The 21,974-nt window shown below is 39.2% G+C and overlaps 1 protein-coding gene across 2 annotated transcripts in view; it reads left to right on the forward strand.

Annotated features, from left to right (window-relative positions):
- Window positions 1-20,427, forward strand: part of LOC107796576 (uncharacterized) — a 42,887-nt gene extending 22,460 nt beyond the window's left edge. For both annotated transcript variants that reach the window (XM_075225376.1, XM_075225375.1), the window contains 4 exons: window positions 8,769-8,996; window positions 18,516-18,977; window positions 19,194-19,266; window positions 20,033-20,427. In XM_075225376.1, the coding sequence (XP_075081477.1) occupies window positions 8,769-8,996; window positions 18,516-18,977; window positions 19,194-19,266; window positions 20,033-20,271 (1,002 nt within the window). In that variant the 3' untranslated portion in view covers window positions 20,272-20,427. The remainder of the gene's footprint in view (window positions 1-8,768; window positions 8,997-18,515; window positions 18,978-19,193; window positions 19,267-20,032) is intronic.
- The last annotated feature ends 1,547 nt before the right edge of the window (window positions 20,428-21,974 follow it).

The raw sequence follows: 21,974 nt of genomic DNA on the forward strand, positions 1-21,974 counted from the left end.
AACTAGGCACCATCTTTTGAAGTTTGGATAAACTCGGATGTCCTAAACGTCTGTGGATTAGATCTGGAGGATCTGTAACTAGACATGTTGTGGAAGGACTGAGCGAGTTTAGGTAGTAAAGACCTTCTGATTCACGACCTGTACCAATTGTCCGTCCCATACTGTGGTCCTGCATAATAAAAGAATCATCAATAAAATATATACCACAATTGAGGGCACGAGTCAAACGACTAACAGATGTAAGACTAAAAGGACAACCAGGAACATAAAGAACGGAATCTAGGGTGATAAAAGACAATGGGTTGGCTTGTCCAACTCCTTGTGCCTTAGTTTGACATCCATTGGCTAAAGTAACAGTAGGAAGAGACTGTGAATATACAATATTCGACAAAAGTGATTTATTACCAGAGATATGATCAGAAGCGCCTGAGTCCATGACCCATGGTCCAAGAGTACTATACTGGGAAACACAAGCAAAAGAATTACCAGCAATAGGAGTGTCAGAGTCTGGGCAACTGAGGCTACTTGTGGAGATGTTTGCTTACTTGCTCGATACTGAAGGAGCTCATTATATTCTTCTTTAGATACAGAAAAGCCCTGGTTACCTGTAGTCTCGCTCTGAGCAACGTAGGCATTTTTGGGTGGACGGCCATTTAAGGAATAACTCATTTCGCGAGTGTGTCCAAGTTTGTGACAATAAGAATACTTGGGTCTAGATCTCCCAAAACGACCGCCTCCTCGTCTATTCTCCATACATTGAGATGCCCGAACATCCACTGTCTGGGATGCAAGAACAGAGGAATCAAGTATCTGTGATGAAATCACTGGGTGACTTGGTGCTGCAGCAAGGCGAAGTAATCGAGAGAATAATTCATCAACTGTAGGTACAGTCGGACTCGCCAAAATCTGGTCTCGTACTGAATCAAGATCATGAGGAAGTCCAGTGAGTGTAAGAACTAGAAACATTTTCTGTCGCTGCTCTTGTTGTTTTGACACACTAGCAGAAACTGGCATCAATGTCTCAAATTCCTCCATGACTGCCTGTACCTGACCCAAGTAAGTAGACATATCTAATTCTTGCTTCTTTAAGTTTGTCATCCGTGATATCACATCATAGAAGCGAGATATATCATTAGTGTATAACGTACGAGCCTTTGCCCAAACCAAATAACATGTCTGGAATGGCCGAAACAAAGACATCAACTTAGAATCAATAGAACGCCACAAGATGCTACATAATTGAGCATCAATTTTTGCCCAAAGCGCTATCGCCTTTTCATCTCCTTCGCTAGACTGTTTAATCAGATGATCTTGCACACCTTGACCTTTACACCACAACTCGACAGATGAAGCCCAAGCTAAGTAGTTTGAACCTCCCATTAAAGGTTCCGAGGTAATCATAACATTAGAGTTTCCAGAACTCATGCTTTTAGACCCAAAAACATCAATTCCCAAAGACATCTTGTAAATTATTACCAAATAAGAGAAATAATCAACTGTAATCCACTGAAAATAGAGTAAGGAACACTGAACCAGAATAGTAAACTACTGTAACAGTTGGAAAGTTACTGTTGCAGCCGGAAAATATTCAAAGTGGTCGTAATGAAATAAAAACAGTAGGGGTAGGATCGGAATTACCAGAAGACCCAACTGTTCTGAAGAAACTTTTTCAAAAAATAGCCGGAAGTCAACTTTTTGAAATCACTATTCACGCCGGAAAAATAAAAAAGTGGTCGGAATTTGGTGTAACCTGGATGGGTAGGCTCGGAATTGCAAGGGAAACAATCTGTCCTAAAGAGTCGTCGCCAAAAAATGGCCGGAAGGTGGCCCACGCAACGTTGGAACTTCGCCGGAAAATTTTCTTTGGACAACTACAGTACCGCCGGAGATTTTCACTGGGATTTGGTCGCCGGACAGTGACTACTCTTGTGGTAGTGTTGGATTTTGTGCACAACACTGACTGAGACAAAGCAGACGCAAAACAACTTTGAAAGTCGCCGGAAAAAAGGGTTCCGGTGACTGATTTTACTTCCCGGAATCGCTGGAATTTATGCACAGCGATAAATCTCTCACGATAGCTCTGATACCATGTGAGAAGGCACGGGAGAAAATATGATATATTGATATTGTATGTGATGCAATACAAGAGATGCTATTTATAGCTACTCTATACAAAGGGGATACTACTCCTATTCCAATGTGGGTCAATTACATAGATATCTCTAACACACATATTTGGAGCATAATGTCAGATAAAATATAGAGTGATCAGCTTCACTACGAGTCATGCCAAACTCCTGAACAACTATGCTGAACTTCCTTGTGCACGAAATAGAAAGAATAACTTGTCTTCTCATTCCAAGAGGTCAGCAATATAAATACATGTACATCAGATGCTAACTAAGGAAAGAAATAAAAAGAGATTCCTACAAATCTGCTATTTATGTACACTACTAAGAAAGAGTCTACATTCATTCTATAATAAGTGTCTAGATTCATTCTATAATAAGTGTCTAGATTCATTCTACAACACTCCCCCTCAAGCTGGAGCATATATGTTGATCATGCCCAGCTTGTTACAAAGGCAACCAATTCGAGTACCATTCAATGCTTTAGTGAACAAATCAGCTAGTTGCTCTCCTGTTTTCACGTAGCCAGTGGAAATCAAGTTCTCTTGAATTTTCTCACGAATAAAATGACAGTCAACTTCAATATGCTTGGTTCTTTCATGATACACCGGATTTGAGGCAATATGGAGCGCAACTTGATTGTCACACCAGAGCTTTGATGGAGTAGGATGCTTTAACCCTATTTCAGTTAAAAGATGGTGTATCCACATTATCTCACATGTTGATTGTGCCATAGCTCTATACTCTGATTCTGCACAGGACCGAGATACAACATTCTGTTTCTTACTTCTCCATTATATCAAGTTTCCACCAACAAATACACAGTAACCAGTAGTAGACCTTCTGTCAATCTTGGATCCAGCCCAATCTGCATCTGCAAAACAATCAATGCGGGAATGCCCGTGGTTGCTATATAATATGCCAAGTACAAGAGCTCCTTTTAAGTAACATAGGATCTGCTCCAAAGCCTCCCAATGTTTGATTGTGGGCGCGGACATGAATTGGCTAACCTTACTTACTGCAAAAGCAATATCTGGACAAGTCACAATGAGATAGTTTAATCTCCCAACTAACATCCTGTATCTATCTGGATCATTAAATGGCTCGCCATCATCTTTTATAAGATGCAAATTAGGAACCACTGGAGTACTGCACGGCTTGGCAGCCAACTTACCAGTTTCTGCAAGTAAGTCAAGAATATACTTTCGCTGAGATAAAAAAATCCCCTTCTTGCTTCTAGTTACTTCTACTCCCAAGAAATATTTCAGTTGTCCCAAGTCTTTTGTATGAAACTTAGTATGCAAGAAAGACTTGAGAGAAGAGATTCCTGCATAGTCACTTACTGTAATCACAATGTCATCAACATATACAACAAGGAAAATAGATTCAGCTGTTGATTGCTTGTAGAAGACTTGAATGATCACAATTGCTCTTTTTTAGCCAAAATTCTTGAACTACCTCACTAAATTTACCAAACCAAGTTCGGGGACTCTGCTTCAAGCCATATAAGGACTTCCTTAAATGACAGACCTTTCCATACTCCCCCTGAGCAACAAAACCAGGTGGTTGCTCCATATACACCTCTTCATGAAGATTACCATGAAGAAATGCATTCTTAATATCCAATTAATGCAAAGGCCAATTCTCAGAAGCTGCTAGAGAAATGAACAAGCGGACAGAAGTAAGTTTGGCAACCGGAGAGAATGTGTCTGAATAATCCACTCCATAAGTCTGAGCATACCCTTTGGCCACAAGTCTGGCCTTAAGTCTTGCCACAGAGCCATCTGGATTAACTTTGACCGTGAAGACCCATTTGCATCCCACTGCTTTCTTTCCATTATGTAAATTCACTAAATCCCAAGTATGGTTTTCCTCTAAGGCATGTATTTCCTCAAGCATTGCTTCAGACCATCCAGGATGATTCAAAGCCTCTTTCACCGTTTTGGGTATAGAAATGAAGTCTAGAGACGCAATCAAAGATCTAGACGCGGGGGATAAGTGGCCGTGGGAAACAAAATTAGCAATAGAATATGTGGATTTGCAAGTACGTGTACCTTTGCGTAAAGCAATGGGAAGGTCAAGGTCTTTTGGAGGATCAGGTGGAAGAGGAACAGATGACGAAGGAATTGGTGCAGGAGACGTATCATTTGTCTCTCGCCTGCGCGAGTAAACTTGCACAATAGGTGGTCTTGCTAACACAGTTGGAGCAGGTGTTGAAAGCACAATAGTCGATTGGTGCTCGATAGAAGAGCTAGGAGATGAAGGAACATCATCTGATTGTTCTGTCAAAGTACGGGTAACCTGATATACTAGCCACTCATCTTCCTCCCCCTGACTTGTAGAGACGGGAGGTGCATAGAAGAATGGTATAGTCTCTGAAAACACCATATCAATTGACACCAGATATTTACCAAGTTCAGTAGAATAACACCGATACCCCTTCTGAAGGCGAGAATAACCAAGAAAAACACACTTCAATGCCTTGGGATCCAACTTGGTAACAGATGGTCGAACATCTCGAACATAACATGTGTTTCCAAACACCTTAGGTTCCATAGGAAATAATAACTTATTTGGAAAAAGAATACTGTAAGGCATATTACCTCCAAGCACAGTAGATGGCATGCTATTAATCAAAAAGCAAGCCATGGAGACCGCATCAGCCTAGAACTGTTTAGGAACTTTCATTTGGAACAGAAGTGCCCGAGCTGTCTCAAGTAGATGCATTCTTCTTTTCAGCAACTCCATTTTGAGATGGTGTATCAACACATGAAGACTGATGTAGTACACCATGTTGTCTCATGTAGGATTGAAATAACTCTGACATGTATTCTTTAGCATTATCACTCCTTAGAATACGCATCGAAGCATTGAATTGAGTTTTGACTTCAGCACAAAAGGTAGAAAAGTGAGTAAACACTTCAGAGCGACTCTTCATAAAGTAAATCCAAGTCATTCGGGAAAAATCATCTACAAAAGTGACAAAATACTTATGTACAGTTTTAGAAACAACAGGACATGGTCCCCAAACATCAGAATGAACTAACTCAAAAGCTGATTCAGCTCGCTTGTTAACCCTTGGACCTAATGAGATGCGATGATGTTTTGCAAATCGACATGACTCACAATCCAATGAAGAAATATTCTGAAATCGAGGACAGAGCTTCTTCAACAAAGGTAAAGAGGGATGCCCCAATCGATAATGTGCTTCAAAAGGAGACACGACACTAGAGCATGCAATAGACTGTGGCTCCCATTCATCAAGGATATAGAGATCACCAGATAAATACCCTTTACTAATAATTTGCTTTGTCGTAAGATCAAGAAACAAACAATGATTGGGAAAGAACGCTACACAACAATTAAGGTCTCTGGTGATTCTACTAACAGAAATCAAATTAAAGGCCAAGTTTGGTAGACTTAATACAAATGATAGGGTAATAGAGGAAGTCGGTTTAACAGTCCCAGATCCAACATTGCTACATGTTGTTCCATCAGCTACAGTAACTGAAGAGGGTGCTTTGTGTGATCGAAAGCTAGAAAAAATATTTGGATTACATGACATGTGATTTGTGGCACCTGAGTCAATCACCCATTTATTTGAAGAGGTAATAAGACATGTTTTATCTGGTCCGGCAAAAGTAGTAACTAAAGAAGATTCCTTAATTGATTTATGATATTGAAGGAACTCAAGAAACTCATCCGAAACAAGGATTGTTGGACTAGAAGTTGTATCACTATTTCCTCCTTGCTTACTGTTTATAGTCATCCTATTTCCAACTAATAAAACTCACTGTATCAAAATAAGTGATGGAGAATCCAACTGAAAGACCCAAACAAAATATATTCGAAAGCAGAAATCAGACAATACTTGAAAAAGACAGTAGCCAGCGCAATCAAAAGCCTGAGAATAGCCAAACTCAAGGTTGCACTCAAAAAGACAATTTTTGAAATCTAACCAAGCTTTAGATAACCTCCAAGAGACAATATCAAATCACAAATTCGTGAGCAACAATCCAATTCACTGTTGCACCCGTAGAAAACCTCTGCCAATTCCTAGAATCAAAATAACAATCAGCAACTAATAAAAAATTTTCAAACCTAATTAAAAAGAATGTTCAAAGATTCAGGTTTCAAGGCTCTTCTTCTCCAAAATGTGGTCCACTACCACATGACCACCACAATTCAACCAAAACTTCGAGGGAAAGTCATAACGGGAAGCTAGACCAAGATTGATCCACGAACGCGCCTCCACACGCAGCTTAAACAGAAGTATCTCCGGCAGCTTCATCGGCACGTGAGACACACGTGCTTCTCCTCCGACCACCAGATTTTGGGGTTTTGTAGATCGGGGGAGTTTTTGATCTAAGTCCGACAAAGCAGGATACCCTACTCTAATACCATGTGCATGAAATAGAAAGAATAACTTGTTTTCTCATTCCAAGAGGTGAGCAATATAAATACATGTACATCAGATGCTAACTAAGGAAAGAAATAAAAGAGATTCCTACAAATCTGCTATTTATGTACACTACTAAGAAAGAGTCTACACTCATTCTATAATAAGTGTCTAGATTCATTCTATAACATTCCCAAACGGGCTCGAGGAGATTGCTTTAGACCATAAAGTGATCGGCGCAAGCGACATACAAGTCCAAATATGTAGTTAGATTTCAAATCGGGTTCCAAATTCATTCTCTTAAGTTCATACCAAAAACCTCAATTTCTACACTTTAAATCCTTGATTTAGGGGTAAAAAAACATCCATGTAGAGTCTTGAAATATAATCACAAATGAGTAGAAATCACTTACCCTCTTGCCTTGTATCAAAATCTCCTTGAAAAATTGTCCATCTCCAAGTTTAGGGTTCAAAATATGAGAGAATAAGCAAAAATCTTAGAATAACAACTTAGATACACTGCCCAGATCGTGATAGGGCCCTCACGATCGCAGAGCACAAATATCCAGTGCTCTACGCAATCACGACCCTCAACCTCGCAACGGCGTAGGCCAACACGCCCCTACTCTTGCACCTCTTCGCGTATGCGATCACACCCACAAGAATGCTGTGACCAGCCCTCTCCAGCCTACGCGATCGCATCCCCTCGCCCGCGACCGCGAAACATGACCAACCCGACCACCTTCCTTCTTCGCGATCGCATAGATCCTTCCGCGATCTCGAAGTGCAAGAAGTCGCTAGCCTGACTCCCTTCTCCGCGATCACGAGACTCAGCTCTGCGATCGAAGCACCACCCTGCACTAGAAAACCAGCAACCCGAATCACACCTGCCCCCCCCCCCCCCCCCAAACGCCGTCCAATCATTCCAACATGTCCATATACTTCCTGTAAGCTTGTCGCAAGACTTGAACCATAAAAAACAACAAACCAAGAATCGAAGATCAAATCCATCTCTTAACTTTTCAACTTCGCTGAATGCGTTCTGAATCACCCTTGACATTCCGGATTACAACCAAAGTCTGCACACAAGTTCATATCAACCAGTAGGACCTATCCAAGGTCTCCAAACCATGATCTAAGCTCATTAACCCAAAAGTCAACTACCAGTCAAACTTAAGAACTCTCAAATTCTTCAAATTGCCAACTTTCGACAAAAAAGAGCCAAACCTTCTAGGAACCTCTAAATTCAAATCCGAACATACGCTTATGTCCAAAAAGATCGCCATACTAATCTATTAGAACCCTTAGATCCCGATTTCGAGGTCGTTCACTCAAAAGTCAAACCTTGATCAAGTCTTACAACTTAAACTTTCCAAAATGGAACTAAGTGTTCCAATTCACTCTCAACCCTTCCCGAAACAAAACCAACTATCCTTTCAAGTCATAAAACATCAAATATACATACGGGAAGCATCAAATAGGGAATGAGGTTCTAATACTCAAAACGACCGGTCGGGTCGTTACACTACCTATTTTCCAACGTGGGACACTAACTTTACATTACATATCTAACAGTGTGGAAGGTACTTTGGTTGGGTTTACCGGGCCTGCAAATCCAACTTTCAAATTCTGGTACTAAGTTTCTCATGGTGAAAGAACAGTTCATCTTTCCGTGGAAAAGCACAAATACTTGTCGAACCAGGTTAAATCCAACAGTCTTTCTTATTGTACAATCTAGTCATGTTGCTTTAGTTTGCATCAATTTAGTCCGGTTGTGTCAAATTGGATTAACCTTAGTGCAAACGCTTCCCCAATGGTCTAGCTTTTTTCCCAATAGCATCAATGTTGTTAAAAATAGACCATCACGTGTAATTTAAAATGGTGGTATATCATATATTGTGGGTTCCTTGTATTAAACTGTTACACAAAGTGCCCAGGAGCTAGTGGTATTGCTCTATACATGTAACTTAATCTTGGAAAACTTGGTAATATTTAGGTCAAACTCAAAATGGGTAGTTCTATATTGAAAGCATATACTGAGTTGTGTGTGCGGGAAGGCGTGTATGCTGTGCTCAAAAGTCATTAGTGTTTGCCTTTAGAAATTTTTCTGTCTGCCTCACTTTCTCGTACAGTAAATAATGCAATACGTTCTGTATTGTAATGAAATATGTTTATCATGTATTAGTAAGTGGATAACTCCTTGAATCAATAAGGTGATGCTTCTACTTGTCCCTTTCCAGGAAGGATGCAAGGGTCTCCTATACATGGTACTCCATGCACGTGTCGTCCTAGACTTATCTGAACATATAGAACAAGAAATTAGCTTTGAGCAGGTGGAAGGAGACTTCGATTCTTTTCAAGGAAAATGGATATTAGAGCAATTAGGCAGTCATCATACACTACTGAAGTACAGCGTGGAGTCAAAAATGCACAAGAATTCTTTTCTTTCTGAAGCAATTATGGAAGAGGTTTGTATCAATGACTACTCTCTTCATCCAGTTGACATTGAGATTTATTTTCCTACATTCATATGCCAGGATTACAAGAAAACTTTTGTCTGAAATACCAACTTGTATTAAATTGGTTGTAGTCTGAAGTTACCTTATTCCGGGTAGTCTAAACTCTTATATAAGGAGTGCTAAATAAGAAAAGTTATTACACAAGGAATATTATGTAAATACCAGTACACCTAATGTTGATAGAATTTATGAAGAATATTTTATATTGTTAATACGAATACCTATTCTAGGGAAAATTTCGGATCTCTTCTCAGGTATTGCTTCATAAAACTAACCTCCCTTGTGGTTTGCAATATTATAGTTAACTCCCTTATTTGGATTTCTTTGTATGGGATCCACCACCGTCTAAATGGAAATAAAAATGAAAAGAAATGATGTGTGAGATGTAAAGGCACGGGAAAATATTATTAAGATGTATAACTTAATTATCCTACAATGAGCTTATTTATATATAGATTTTACACAATACATACAACCTATTGTCCAATGTGGGACACTAAGCGCGCGCGCGCGTGCACACACACACATACACGCACACATATGTATATATGACACATATGTATCGAGCTTGTTACAAATATAAATGCGAGAAATAATACATGGGAAAATTATATTATTGATATCTTTTAACGATAGTACAAGGACCCTATTTATAACAATATACAATATATACACTAATCCTATTCCATGTGGAACTATACTTATTTACAATTATATTAACTATCTAACACTCCCCCATCAAGCTGGTGCATATAAATCATATGTACCTAGCTTATTACATATGTAGCTCATACGCGGACCAGTGAGAGACTTGGTGAAACCACCAGATAAGTACAGAGATTTGAAGTAGAATGCCGATAAAACACAGAGTGACCGACTTCACTACGAGTCATGCAAAACTCCTGGATAGCTATGCTAAAGTTAGCAAATCAGGCTTGAGAAGACTGCTTTAGACCATAAAATGACTTGCGTGTCCGACATGTGCTAACTTATCTGTTCCTGGAGTAAGGTATGAACAAAACATGTGCTCCCAAAGACACGAGGTGGAAGAGGGAGCAAGGGTGTATGAGGAAACAACACAAAGAATGAAACTTGATTCTAGATAGTTGAGCATGACATACGATTAATAAGATAACAAGATGTGAGAATTGCATCCCCAAAAACACAACGGAACATGAGATTGTATGAATAGGGTACAAGCAATCTCAATAAGATGCCTATTCTTCATTTTCGCTACCCCATTTCGTTGAGATGTTTATGGACAAAATGTTTGATGAATGATTCCATGAGAGTTCATAAAAATTTGAAATGGAGGAGACAAATACTCTGGGGCATTGTCAGTATGAAATGTGCAGATAGAAACCCCAAATTGATTTTGGATTTCAACGTTGAAGGTCTCAAAAATAGAAATAGCGCAGATCAATTTTTCATTAAGAATATCCAAGTGCACATGGAATAATCATCAATGAAACTAATAAAGTAGCGGAATCCCAAGGTAGAATTGACCCGACTAGGAAGCGAAACATTTGAACAGACTAAAGTGAAAGGTGACTCTGCTCGATTATCAGGACGCTGAGGGAAACGAGAGCGAGTATGCTTACCGAGCTAACATGACTCACACTCTAGAGTGGACAAGTGAAACAAACTAGGTACCATTTTCTGAAGTTTTGATAAACTGGGATGTCCCAACCATTTATGTAATAAATCTGGTGAATCAGTATCAGAACGAGTTGTTGATGTGGGTTCATGTGATTTAGCAAGGATAAGGTAATAAACTCCATTTGATTCATGCCTTGTACCAATGATCTGCCCCGTACTGCGTTCCTATGTAAAAACATGGTCATCAAGAAATAAAACAAAATATGTAAATGATTTGGCTAAGCGACTAACGACTATGAAATTAAAAGGACTAGCGGGAACATAAAATACTGAATTCAAAGGTAAATAAGGAAATGGACTTGCTTGACCTATTCCAGTTGCCACAGTTTGAGATCGACTGGCCATTGTGACCGTTAGAAGAGATTGATAATAGGAAATAATAGTGGAAGCAGATTTATTACTAGAAATATGAGACGCTACTGAATCAATTACCCAATTACTGGGAGAAAAAGATTGGTAGACACAAGTAATGCTATTACCTGTTTGAACAACAGTAGCAATCTCAGAAGATGTCTGTCTACAAGCTTTGTACTAAAGGAACTCTATATATTCCGATAAAGAAACCATCTGGATTCGATTCAATGATTTGGATCCAACGGATTGTGAGTTAAAGGCTTCCGATACGAATGACATTATAATGTTCACGCCGCAAAAATTTGAAAATTACTGTTCACGCCGGAAAAAAATATAAAAGTGGTCGGAATTTGGTTTAAATTGGATGGGTAGGCTCGGAATTGCAAAGGAACATATTGGCCTGAAGAAGTTTTGTAAATTTGGCTAGAAACATCCTCACGCGCCGGCGCGTGGACATCGGAACTTCGCTAGAAAATTCTTTCGGCAGTGCGTGAAGCCGCGTGGATACTTTTCTGCCGGAGATCTTTTTCATGGTTGGTCGCCAAAGGCTAATCTACTTCGTGGTAGTGTTGGTTTTTGCACAACGCTAACGGATAATATTGTTCTTGTCAGCGTACTTGTTTTTGCTGGAAAAGGGCTTCCGGTTGACTGATTTCTCTTTCCAAAGTCGTTGGAATTTATGTACACCGATAAATTTCTCACGGTTGCTCTGATACCATGTGAGAAAGCATGAGAGAAAAATATATTATTGATATTCTAACTATGTTACAATGAGCTCTATTTATAACATAACACATAACCTACTCTTATTACATAGGGACTAGGACTAATTATATATATTCACATAACTATCTAACATGAAAGTTTTGGAAAATGAGTTCCCTCTTGTTGGGAAAATCATTTTCTTGAAATTAGAGGAAAATGTTTTCATAAGAAAAATATTTTTCAAAATATTTAAGCCAGCCTAACATGAAATAATTAAAAATTATCTTCCAGAAAATAGTTTCCTGCATACCCATACACACCCTTTATGAGAAAAGAATGAGTTGGGAGTTTAATTGCTTGATGAAGGTGTGAGCCCTAATTGTTCAACTTTTGTAGGTGTCATAGCATGTTGTGTCCATGCAGGTCTGGTCCAAAGAGGTGGAGATTTTTTGATTTGATGATTGCCAATCTTGGTATAGAGCCAACACTTGAGCATTATTGATGCATGGTTGATCTTCCAAGTCGTGGTAGTTGTCTAAAGGAGGCTCATAACTGGTGAATTTACAATCATGCTGATTGGAACCAAATGCTACTACATGGGGCGCGTTGGTTAGCACTTGTTACACTCAGGGGGAAATGGATCTTGCTGAATGTGCACTTAGAACTTATTAAGCATGAACTTTGGAATTCTGGTAACTATGTATTGTTGTCCAGTATATATGCCGAACGATGAAAATGGGAAGCAGTTGCGAAGGTAAGGGTATTAATGAGAAGGGAAATAGCATTAACAAATCACCGGGAGAGAACACGGTAGTTTGTTGTACTTCATCATGAACCTAGTTCATAGCTAAATCCTACACTCGGTGTGTGCTGGCTCATCGTATCTAGATTCTCTCCCTGGTTGAACAGCTCCATCTGAATGATCTCCTTTCGCAAAGGTTTGCAATTTATTGCAGTAGTCTGAACAAGCATGAAAACAAACCCCAAAGAGGATGTTGGCCTTTTCTTTGAGAGACATTGCATTTTATATCCCATAAAAAGCACCAATTGAAAGTTCAAAAGAGCTTGCTTGGCTTGTCAGGTTTAAATGATACTACTTATAGGGCAAACCGCAAACCTTGAGGAACTAATTATATGATATGCAACTTATAGCTTGCCTTGACATGTAACTTTTAGGGGTAATAAAATACCTAATTCACATAAGCAAAGACAATAAATCTGCAGGAAATATTACGAATTAGAACCTTCATGTGTCTTCTGCTGCTGAAAAAACGACGAGTGAAGAATGACTGCATTTACAGAGAAGATGATGAGAAGGCTGAAGAGTAACAGGAAAAAGAAAACTGTCGATTTGCAGAGAAAACGGAAGAGAATTTTCATGCTTGCGGTATTTCTCTTTTCTTATTCTACCGGGACTTGTTAAAGAAGATATTCATTAAATAAATTAATCAAAGGAGCATAAAATTATGAAGTGCAAATCAGTAAGGTTATAGTTTTTTCCCATTCATAGGTGTTGACATACAAGTTGTCTAGCACATGTATACACATGTACTACATCATAGCTAGCACATGTATATGAGTTGTATAGTAGGTGTAATACAAGTTGTGTAGCACATGTATACACATATACTACATCATAGCTAGCACATGTATATGAGTTGTATAGTAGGTGTAATACAAGTTGTGTAGCACATGTATACACATGTACTACATCATAGCTAGCACATGTATATGAGTTGTATAGTAGGTGTAATTAGGTGTATGTCAACTAATAGATTAGGTGAATTAGTATTATAAATAGGCCTTGTAATCTTCTCTTCTAGATATGAAATATAGAACTTCTTTGGTTTCTAACATGGTATCAGAGCATTGAAGTTTTTTCATCAGTTTGTTGTTGAGAATTTTTTTTTCCCCGTTCGAATTATTTTTGTTCAGAACAGTTTTCGCTGCTTTGATTCTATTTCACTATTTCCGGCCATTTTTTGCCCCTGCCGCTTCTTTACAGATTTTTCTACTCACTATTCCGACCAAAGTGGTACTGTCAGATTTTTTTTTTCCTGACAACTTTCATTTTCCAAGATCACTGTTCCGGCATTGTTCACTGTGCTGTTCACTGTTCAAATATTAATATTCACTGTTCACTGTACTGTTCAAATATCACTGTTCACTGTTCACTGCACTGTTCAAATTTCACTGCACTGTTCTTGACTATTTGATTCTGCTATTATTCGGGTGCAAGATGACTGAAACGAAACCTACCGTTGATGTCATTCTGGTTATGTCCAAAATTACGGAGAATAAGTTCATGGGTTCCAATTACATGGACTGGAGTAAGACGATCCGTCTCTATTTGCGGAGCATCGACAAAGAGAACCACTTGGTTGATGATCCACCCAAGGATGAGACTAAATCAGTCTGGTTAAAGGAGGATGCAAAATTGTTTCTCCAAATCAAGAATTCGATGCACAGTGAGGTAAATGATCTAGTTTCTCATTGTGATTATTTGAAGGATCTAATGGATTATTTAGATTTTTTGTACTCTGGCAAAGGAAACTTGTCTCGCATGTATGATGTGTGGCAGGCATTTTACCATCCATTCATGCAAGATCGCTCTCTCACCACTTACTTCTCAGAGTTTAAGAAGGTGTATGATGAGCTTAATGTTATATTGCCGTTTAGTCCAGATGTGAAGGTACAACAGGCTCAGCGTGAACAACTGGCGGTCATGAGTTTCCTTTCTGGTCTTTCTCCCGAATTTGAAGGGGCCAAATCGCAGATTTTATCTGGGACTGCTATCTCTTCCTTGAAAGAGGCCTTTACAAGAGTGTTGCGTACTGAAAAGTCTCATCCAGGTCCGACAACCACGATCGATAGTGGTGCTCTGCTTAGCCGCGTCCAAAAGAATAAGAGTCATAGTAATCGCAATCGGAGTAGCGATAGTCGAGACCTAAAGCAAGGGGAAGTTGAATGTTTTTATTGTCATGAGCTCGGTCATACCATACGTTATTGTGTGAAGCTTCAGAATAAGAACAAAAGATCTCAATATGCCAACATCGCCACTTCCGAGACTATTTCACCATCTCAGTCATCATCTTCTCCTATCAATACTATCCCCGAGTCAGGTAAAACCACTAAGTGTCTCCTCTCTTCGTCATCCAAATGGGTCATTGATTCTGGTGCCACAGATCATATGACAGGTAACTCTAAACTCTTTTCCACTTTTCAGTCACATACCCAATGTTCCACAGTTACTTTAGCCGATGGGTCTACCTCATATGTTTTAGGGTCTGGCATTGTTAACCCAACATCTTCTCTTTCCCTTAGTTCCGTCTTAAATTTGCCTGATTTTTCTTTCAATCTAATATCTGTCAGTAAACTTACTCGTACTCTAAATTGTTGTGTCTCATTTTTTCCCAATTATTGTCTTTTTCAGGATCTTACGACGAAGCAGAGTATTGGTAAAGGTTCTGAGTCTGGGGTCTCTATGTTCTTGAATCACAGGTGCCGAAATCCATTTCTTGTTCAACTGTGTTGTCTCCCTTTGATATACACTGTCGATTAGGTCATCCATCCTTGTCTAGTTTGAAGAAGTTATATCCTCAGTTTCAGAGTATTTCCTCTTTAGATTGTGAGTCATGTCAGTTTGCTAAACACCATCGCCTTCCTAAAGTTTCTAGAGTCAATAAACGGGTCGACTTACCTTTTGAGTTAGTTCACACCGATGTTTGGGGTCCATGTCCTATTATCTCTAAAACTGGTTTTAGATATTTTGTTACCTTTGTGGATGATCATTCTCGTGTTACTTGGTTATATTTAATGAAAAATCGTTCGGAGTTGTTTTCAATTTTTTGTGCTGAAATAAAAACTCATTTTAATGTTTCCGTTCGTAATTTAAGGAGTGACAATGCAAAAGAATATTTTTTGGATTTGTTTAAAGATTATATGGCTACAAATGGTATTCTACATCAATCTTCTTGTGTTGACACCCCTTCTCAAAATGGGGTTGGGGAACGAAAAAATAGACATCTTCTTGAAGTAGGCCGAGCACTCCTCTTTCAAATGAAAGTGCCAAAATGTTTTTGGGCTGATGCCGTCTCTACAGCTTGTTTTTTAATAAATCGTATGCCATCTTCTGTACTTCATGGTAATATTCCTTACAACATTCTTTTTTCCTCTAAGCCATTATTTCCTATTGAACCAAAAATATTTGGTTGTACTTATTTTGTTCGTGATGTTCGTCCACAGGTAACTAAATTAGATCCAAAGGCCCTTAAGTGTGTGTTCTTAGGGTACTCACGTCTTCAGAAAGGTTATCGGTGTTATTCTCCAGATCTCAAAAGGTACTTAGTGTCTGCCGATGTCACATTCCATGAAAATTATCCGTTCTTTTCTTCATATGTTTATAACAACCCTGAGGAAGAAGATGATACTTTGGTCTACACTGTCACACATCCAGTTAGTTCTCCAACACCTCTTCCTCAGTCACCCGTTTCCCTCGATCGACCATCCGAGCAGCCACCTGTTCTTCGTGTGTATACCAGGCGACAACAAACCTCAGAACCCGATCCTTTACCTACTTCTGCTTCGTCGGTAGATCCAACCTCCTGTGTTTCAGCTCCTAGTTTGGATCTTCTTATTGCCATTCGCAAAGGTACACGACAATGTACTTATCCTATTTCTTCTTTTGTGTCTTATGACCATTTGTCTACTTTTTCTAGCTCGTTTATTGCATCATTAGATTCTGCTAGGATACCTAAAACTGTTCGTGAAGCATTGTCCCACCTAGGTTGGCATGATGCAATGATAGAAGAGATGATGGCTTTAGATGAGAATGCTACTTGGGAGTTGGCCGATCTGCCCACTAACAAAAAGGCTATTGGGTGCAAGTGGGTATTTGCTGTTAAGTTTAACTCCGATGGGACAGTAGCTCGCCTTAAGGCACGCCTTGTTGCAAAAGGGTATGCACAGACCTATGGAGTCGACTATTTGGATACTTTTTCCCCGGTCGCCAAGTTAGCTTCTGTTCGATTATTCATTTCCATGGCAGCTACTTATGATTGGCCTCTGCATCAGCTTGATATAAAGAATGCTTTTCTACATTGAGATCTTCAGGAAGAAGTATATATGGAGCAACCACCTGGGTTTGTTGCTCAGGGGGAGTGTGGAAAGGTATGTCGTCTTCGAAAATCTCTTTATGGGCTGAAACAGAGCCCCCGTGCTTGGTTTGGCAGATTTAGTGAGGCTGTTCTAGAATATGGGATGAAGAAAAGCAATTGCGATCATACGGTGTTTTATAAAAAGTCTGATGATGGTATTCTTTTATTGGTAGTATATGTTGATGACATCGTTATTACTGGAAGTAATATTACAGGAATTTCAACTCTAAAGTCTTTCCTTCACACTCAATTTCAGACGAAAGATTTAGGGCAACTAAAGTATTTTTTGGGAGTTGAAGTTACACGGAGCAAGAAAGGCATCTTCTTGTCCCAAAGGAAATATACTCTTGACTTGTTAGCTGAAACTGGAAAGTTGGGATCTAAACCATGCAGCATGCCAATGGTTCCTAACACACAACTCGTGAAAGAAGACGGTGAGTTATTCGAAGATCCAGAGAAATATAGGAGATTGGTTGGGAAACTGAACTATCTTACATTAACTCGTCCCGATATCACATACTCTGTCAGCATTGTGAGTCAGTTTATGTCTTCTCCAACAGTCAGGCATTGGGCGGCTCTGGAGCACATTCTTTGTTATCTAAAGGGATCTCCAGGACGGGGTCTAGTATATAAGAATAATGAACACACTAACATTGAGTGTTTCACAGATGCAGATTGGGCAGGGTCAAAAGCCGATAGGAGATCCACGACAGGATATTGCGTTTTTGTTGGTGGAAACTTGATTTCGTGGAAGAGTAAGAAACAAAATGTCGTATCTCGATCTAGTGCGGAGGCAGAATACAGAGCTATGGCACAATCTGTGTGTGAGGTGGTATGGGTACATCAACTATTAAGTGAAGTTGGCTTCCAAACTACATTGCCAACAAAGTTGTGGTGTGATAATCAAGCTGCTCTTCATATCTCCTCTAATCCTGTATTTCACGAAAGGACTAAGCACATTGAAATAGATTGTCACTTTGTTCGTGAAAAGATTCAACAAAAGCTCATCTCTACAGGTCATGTTAGAACTAGAGATCAATTGGGAGACATTTTCACAAAAGCTTTGAATGGAGCTCGAGTTGAATATATCTGTAACAAGTTGGGCATGATCAATATATATGCTCCAACTTGAGGGGGAGTGTTGACATACAAGTTGTGTAGCACATGTATACACATGTACTACATCATAGCTAGCACATGTATATGAGTTGTATAGTAGGTGTAATACAAGTTGTGTAGCACATGTATACACATGTACTACATCATAGCTAGCACATGTATATGAGTTGTATAGTAGGTGTAATTAGGTGTATGACAACTAATAGATTAGGTGAATTAGTATTATAAATAGGCCTTGTAATCTTCTCTTCTAGATATGAAATATAGAACTTCTTTGGTTTCTAACAATAGGAAATAGATTAAAATAATTGTTAAGGAGAAATCAAACAAAGGGAGGTAAGCGTAATACTCCAAACTACAAGGGAGGTTAGTATTACGAAGCAAAACCCGAGGAGAGGTCTTTGAAAATTTCGTTATATTCTATTGTATTATTACATTGATTTTTTGGACTTTCAGCAGTTTGTGACATTTTCAGGTCATATATGAGGACCTTCCCTCTAACTTATGTGCAATCCGTGATCACATTGAGAAAAGAGAAACTGAGAAACCTCTTGAGAAATTTAACCATGATGCGTGTAGAGAGGCATCGGTTAGTTCATCAATCAAGGATTCATCTGTTTATTATGATAGGCCAGCTGCGCAGAATTCAGACAGTTGTAGTTTATATTCACCTCGACGAAGGCCGAAAGTTCCAGGGCTGCAGAGGGATATTGAAGTTCTCAAAGCTGAGCTCTTGGATTTTATCTCTGAACATGGACAGGAAGGATTTATGCCTATGAGAAAGCAACTCAGGAATCATGGAAGAGTGGACATTGAGAAGGCGATTACACGCATGGGAGGTTTTAGAAGAATTGCTTCATTGATGAATCTCTCTCTTGCTTACAAACACCGCAAACCGAAAGGTTACTGGGATAGCTTGGAAAATTTACAAGAGGAGGTTAGATATCAGTTCTTCGTACTAATTATAACTTCTGATTTCTTGCATAAACTGTGAATACATGCAAAAGCAGAAAACATCATAAGATACTGATCAATGGGGAAAAAATTGAGTTTCACTCTTTAAGAAAGTTTACCACCTTTTTTTGTTGTATTTCATATTTTTTTGATTATTTTGATTAAGCTTGGAAATTAATCTGCAACTGCAACTTCTCAGATCAGTCGCTTCCAGACGAATTGGGGAATGGATCCATCATATATGCCCAGTAGAAAATCCTTCGAACGTGCAGGTATGGAACTTGATTACAAGATTTTGTTCCTGTTTTGGTATAATTGATTCATCCGCTCCACCCACTGCCCTACAAAAATGGAAGAAATAAGTGAAATAGAAGTGGAGGATACCGTCCACTGTAAGAAGTCCAATAATATCAACTAGTTTTGTTCATAAAGGTGCAATGATTGAATCTTACCTCTGCAGGAGTAATATTATGTTTTACTTGGTCCGACAGATGGTAGTCATGAAGAAATACTCCATTCATACGTATATTTATTTGACCTTATGATGGTACTTGCAGCTGTGTAACATTGACGAGTACCAAAATTCATAGTTAGCTCAGTGCCACACAACTTTAGCATGTTCAAACTGAGAAATGGTTTAAGAATCAATGGTAAACAAAAGTTTAAAACCTCAGGCTTTGCCAACTGTTGAGCTTTGTTTAAGAAAATTTGATTTAGTTATTTGAATCTGAGAAATTTAAAACATCAGCAAATAAGAGGGTTTACGTTTATAGTACTACATATTTATCAAGCTCCAATGCTCTGTAACTTTGAAGGGTACCAAACATCATAGGGTTCCTGCGTTACAACGTGTTTTGAAAGTGTAACTCATCTTGAGGAAGTTCTATGGTCCCGGGCCACAATGGTGGTTGACACTTGGGACAATCATATATTTGGATTCCATCTGGGTGCCACATGACACAATGTTTATGAGGCGTAGAGTTGTGGTGGTTCTTTACCTCGCATATGGTTCTGATTGTTTCAAGTTATCTCCTACAGGTCGCTATGATATTGCTCGTGCATTAGAAAAATGGGGTGGACTTCATGAAGTTTCGCGTCTTCTGTCACTTAAGGTAAGGCATCCTAACAGACAAGCAAACCTTGCCAAGGAGACGAAAGTTGAAGTGTTAGCTAATGATGTAAATGGTGAAACAATGTCGTCTAAACCTTTTGTTGCACAAGATGCACAAAAATGGCTCATGAAACTCAAGGATTTGGACATAAATTGGGTGGAATGAGTATTGGCTTTGTTTCATTATACTTTTCTGCTGAAAGTATGACAACAACTAATTGTGTCAAGTGTACATATAACAATCAAATATGTGTCCATAATTTGATTTGATTCTCCATGTCCATTTTCGAGTTTAATTTCAAATCTTATGTTGACTGTTCAATTTACATTTAATACGTGGTCAAGTAACAACACATCATGAGTTTTGAACTTGTCTTTGAGGGTAGGGGTGGACATGGTTTAGGCAAACCCGAAATTCGAACCGAAATTGAATATTTTTTGGAGTTTTGGTTTGGATTTTTGGATTACAATTGGTTTTCAGATTTACTTTATAAAATTTCGGATTTCGAATTGGATTTAAGATTTGGGATTTAATATTTTTTTATATTTTAAAAATACAAAATATTTATACTTTATATTTAGCCTTACCTGTGCGCGGCGAAATTAGAGGGTTTGATTTCTTGCTATTAGTTCATTTCAGAAGGACATCTCGAGGCCTCGAGGACGCCAAGCTGCGATCGAGTTCCCTTTCTCGAAGCTCGTCGAGGCCCGGCTTTAAGGGAATATCGACCGAGGCTAGAGTAAAAATGGGGAGTTCCTAGGGCACGCTGCTAAGTTTGACAAAGCCGCCCTGCCTAGAACATATGTCAGGGTGTCGCGTCTAGCCGTCCCATCCCCATACCTTTGTAATTAATGCTTTTCGTACTATGTTGGGATTCCCCTCCTATATAAAGGAGATCCTTACCATTTTGTAGAGGGCTGCTGTTGCTCCAACTATTCTACATAAGATAAATAACAACTCTCTCTCTCTCTCTCTCTCTCTCTCTATGTTCTCTCTAACACGACCCTTCGATATTATTACTCTTATTTGTTGATTTCATACTTGTTCTTCATTTATTGCTTGTCGTTGGCCATAAAGAGCCTTCCTTAATCATATCCTAACTGTTAGTCCGTTCCCGATTATCCCCGATAGCTTGAGCCCGAGCCTGGACATCAACCTCGAGGCCCTCATCGGTCAGTCCGAAGCCCGAATAGCTAAACCCCCCGGTTCGACTATAATCCCATTCTAGCTCGCATTTCCTCTTTTATCTTCACATATCTAGTATCAACTGCTTAACAACTAGCATAAAAATAGATCACGTATTTTTAGAGTCCAATCAACAAATTTAATTATTATTACCATTTTCATGGTAAACAGTTTGACGCCTACCGTGGGGCTAAAAATAATAGTCATTATTTTCTTGCTGGTTTCGTTACACAACACATCTTTCACACTTTTTCTTGTCCAAGATCTTTGATTTCAGGTCAAAATGTCTGGCTCAGTGAACAGAGGTGAGAACGACAACCTTGAAAACCATGGAGAAAACGGTGTGGATGTTCCAATTACTGGCGCGCCACCACAAAACCCCAATAACGCGCCTGGAACGATTCCAGCGGACGCGGGTTCGCAAGACGCACAACAGGTCGATGAAACCTCACACACCGGCATGAGCATACAACATGGCGACCAACAGGAAGTCCAAAAAACCCTAGCTCGGGAAGAACGGGAAGTTAGCCTTCATGTTATTTTTGAGATGTTGTAGGCGCAACAACTGGCTATCTCTTAGCTGTAAAGCCACCCGAAGACTCCCAGCACGGTAGCACCGGGAACAGCTCCCCTAGCCGAACAGGTACTTGAGAGATCGAGCAATAACGGATCGATAGCCGACC

Source organism: Nicotiana tabacum, chromosome 11 (genome assembly GCF_000715075.1).
Source record: "Nicotiana tabacum cultivar K326 chromosome 11, ASM71507v2, whole genome shotgun sequence".
Taxonomy (NCBI): Eukaryota; Viridiplantae; Streptophyta; class Magnoliopsida; order Solanales; family Solanaceae; genus Nicotiana; species Nicotiana tabacum.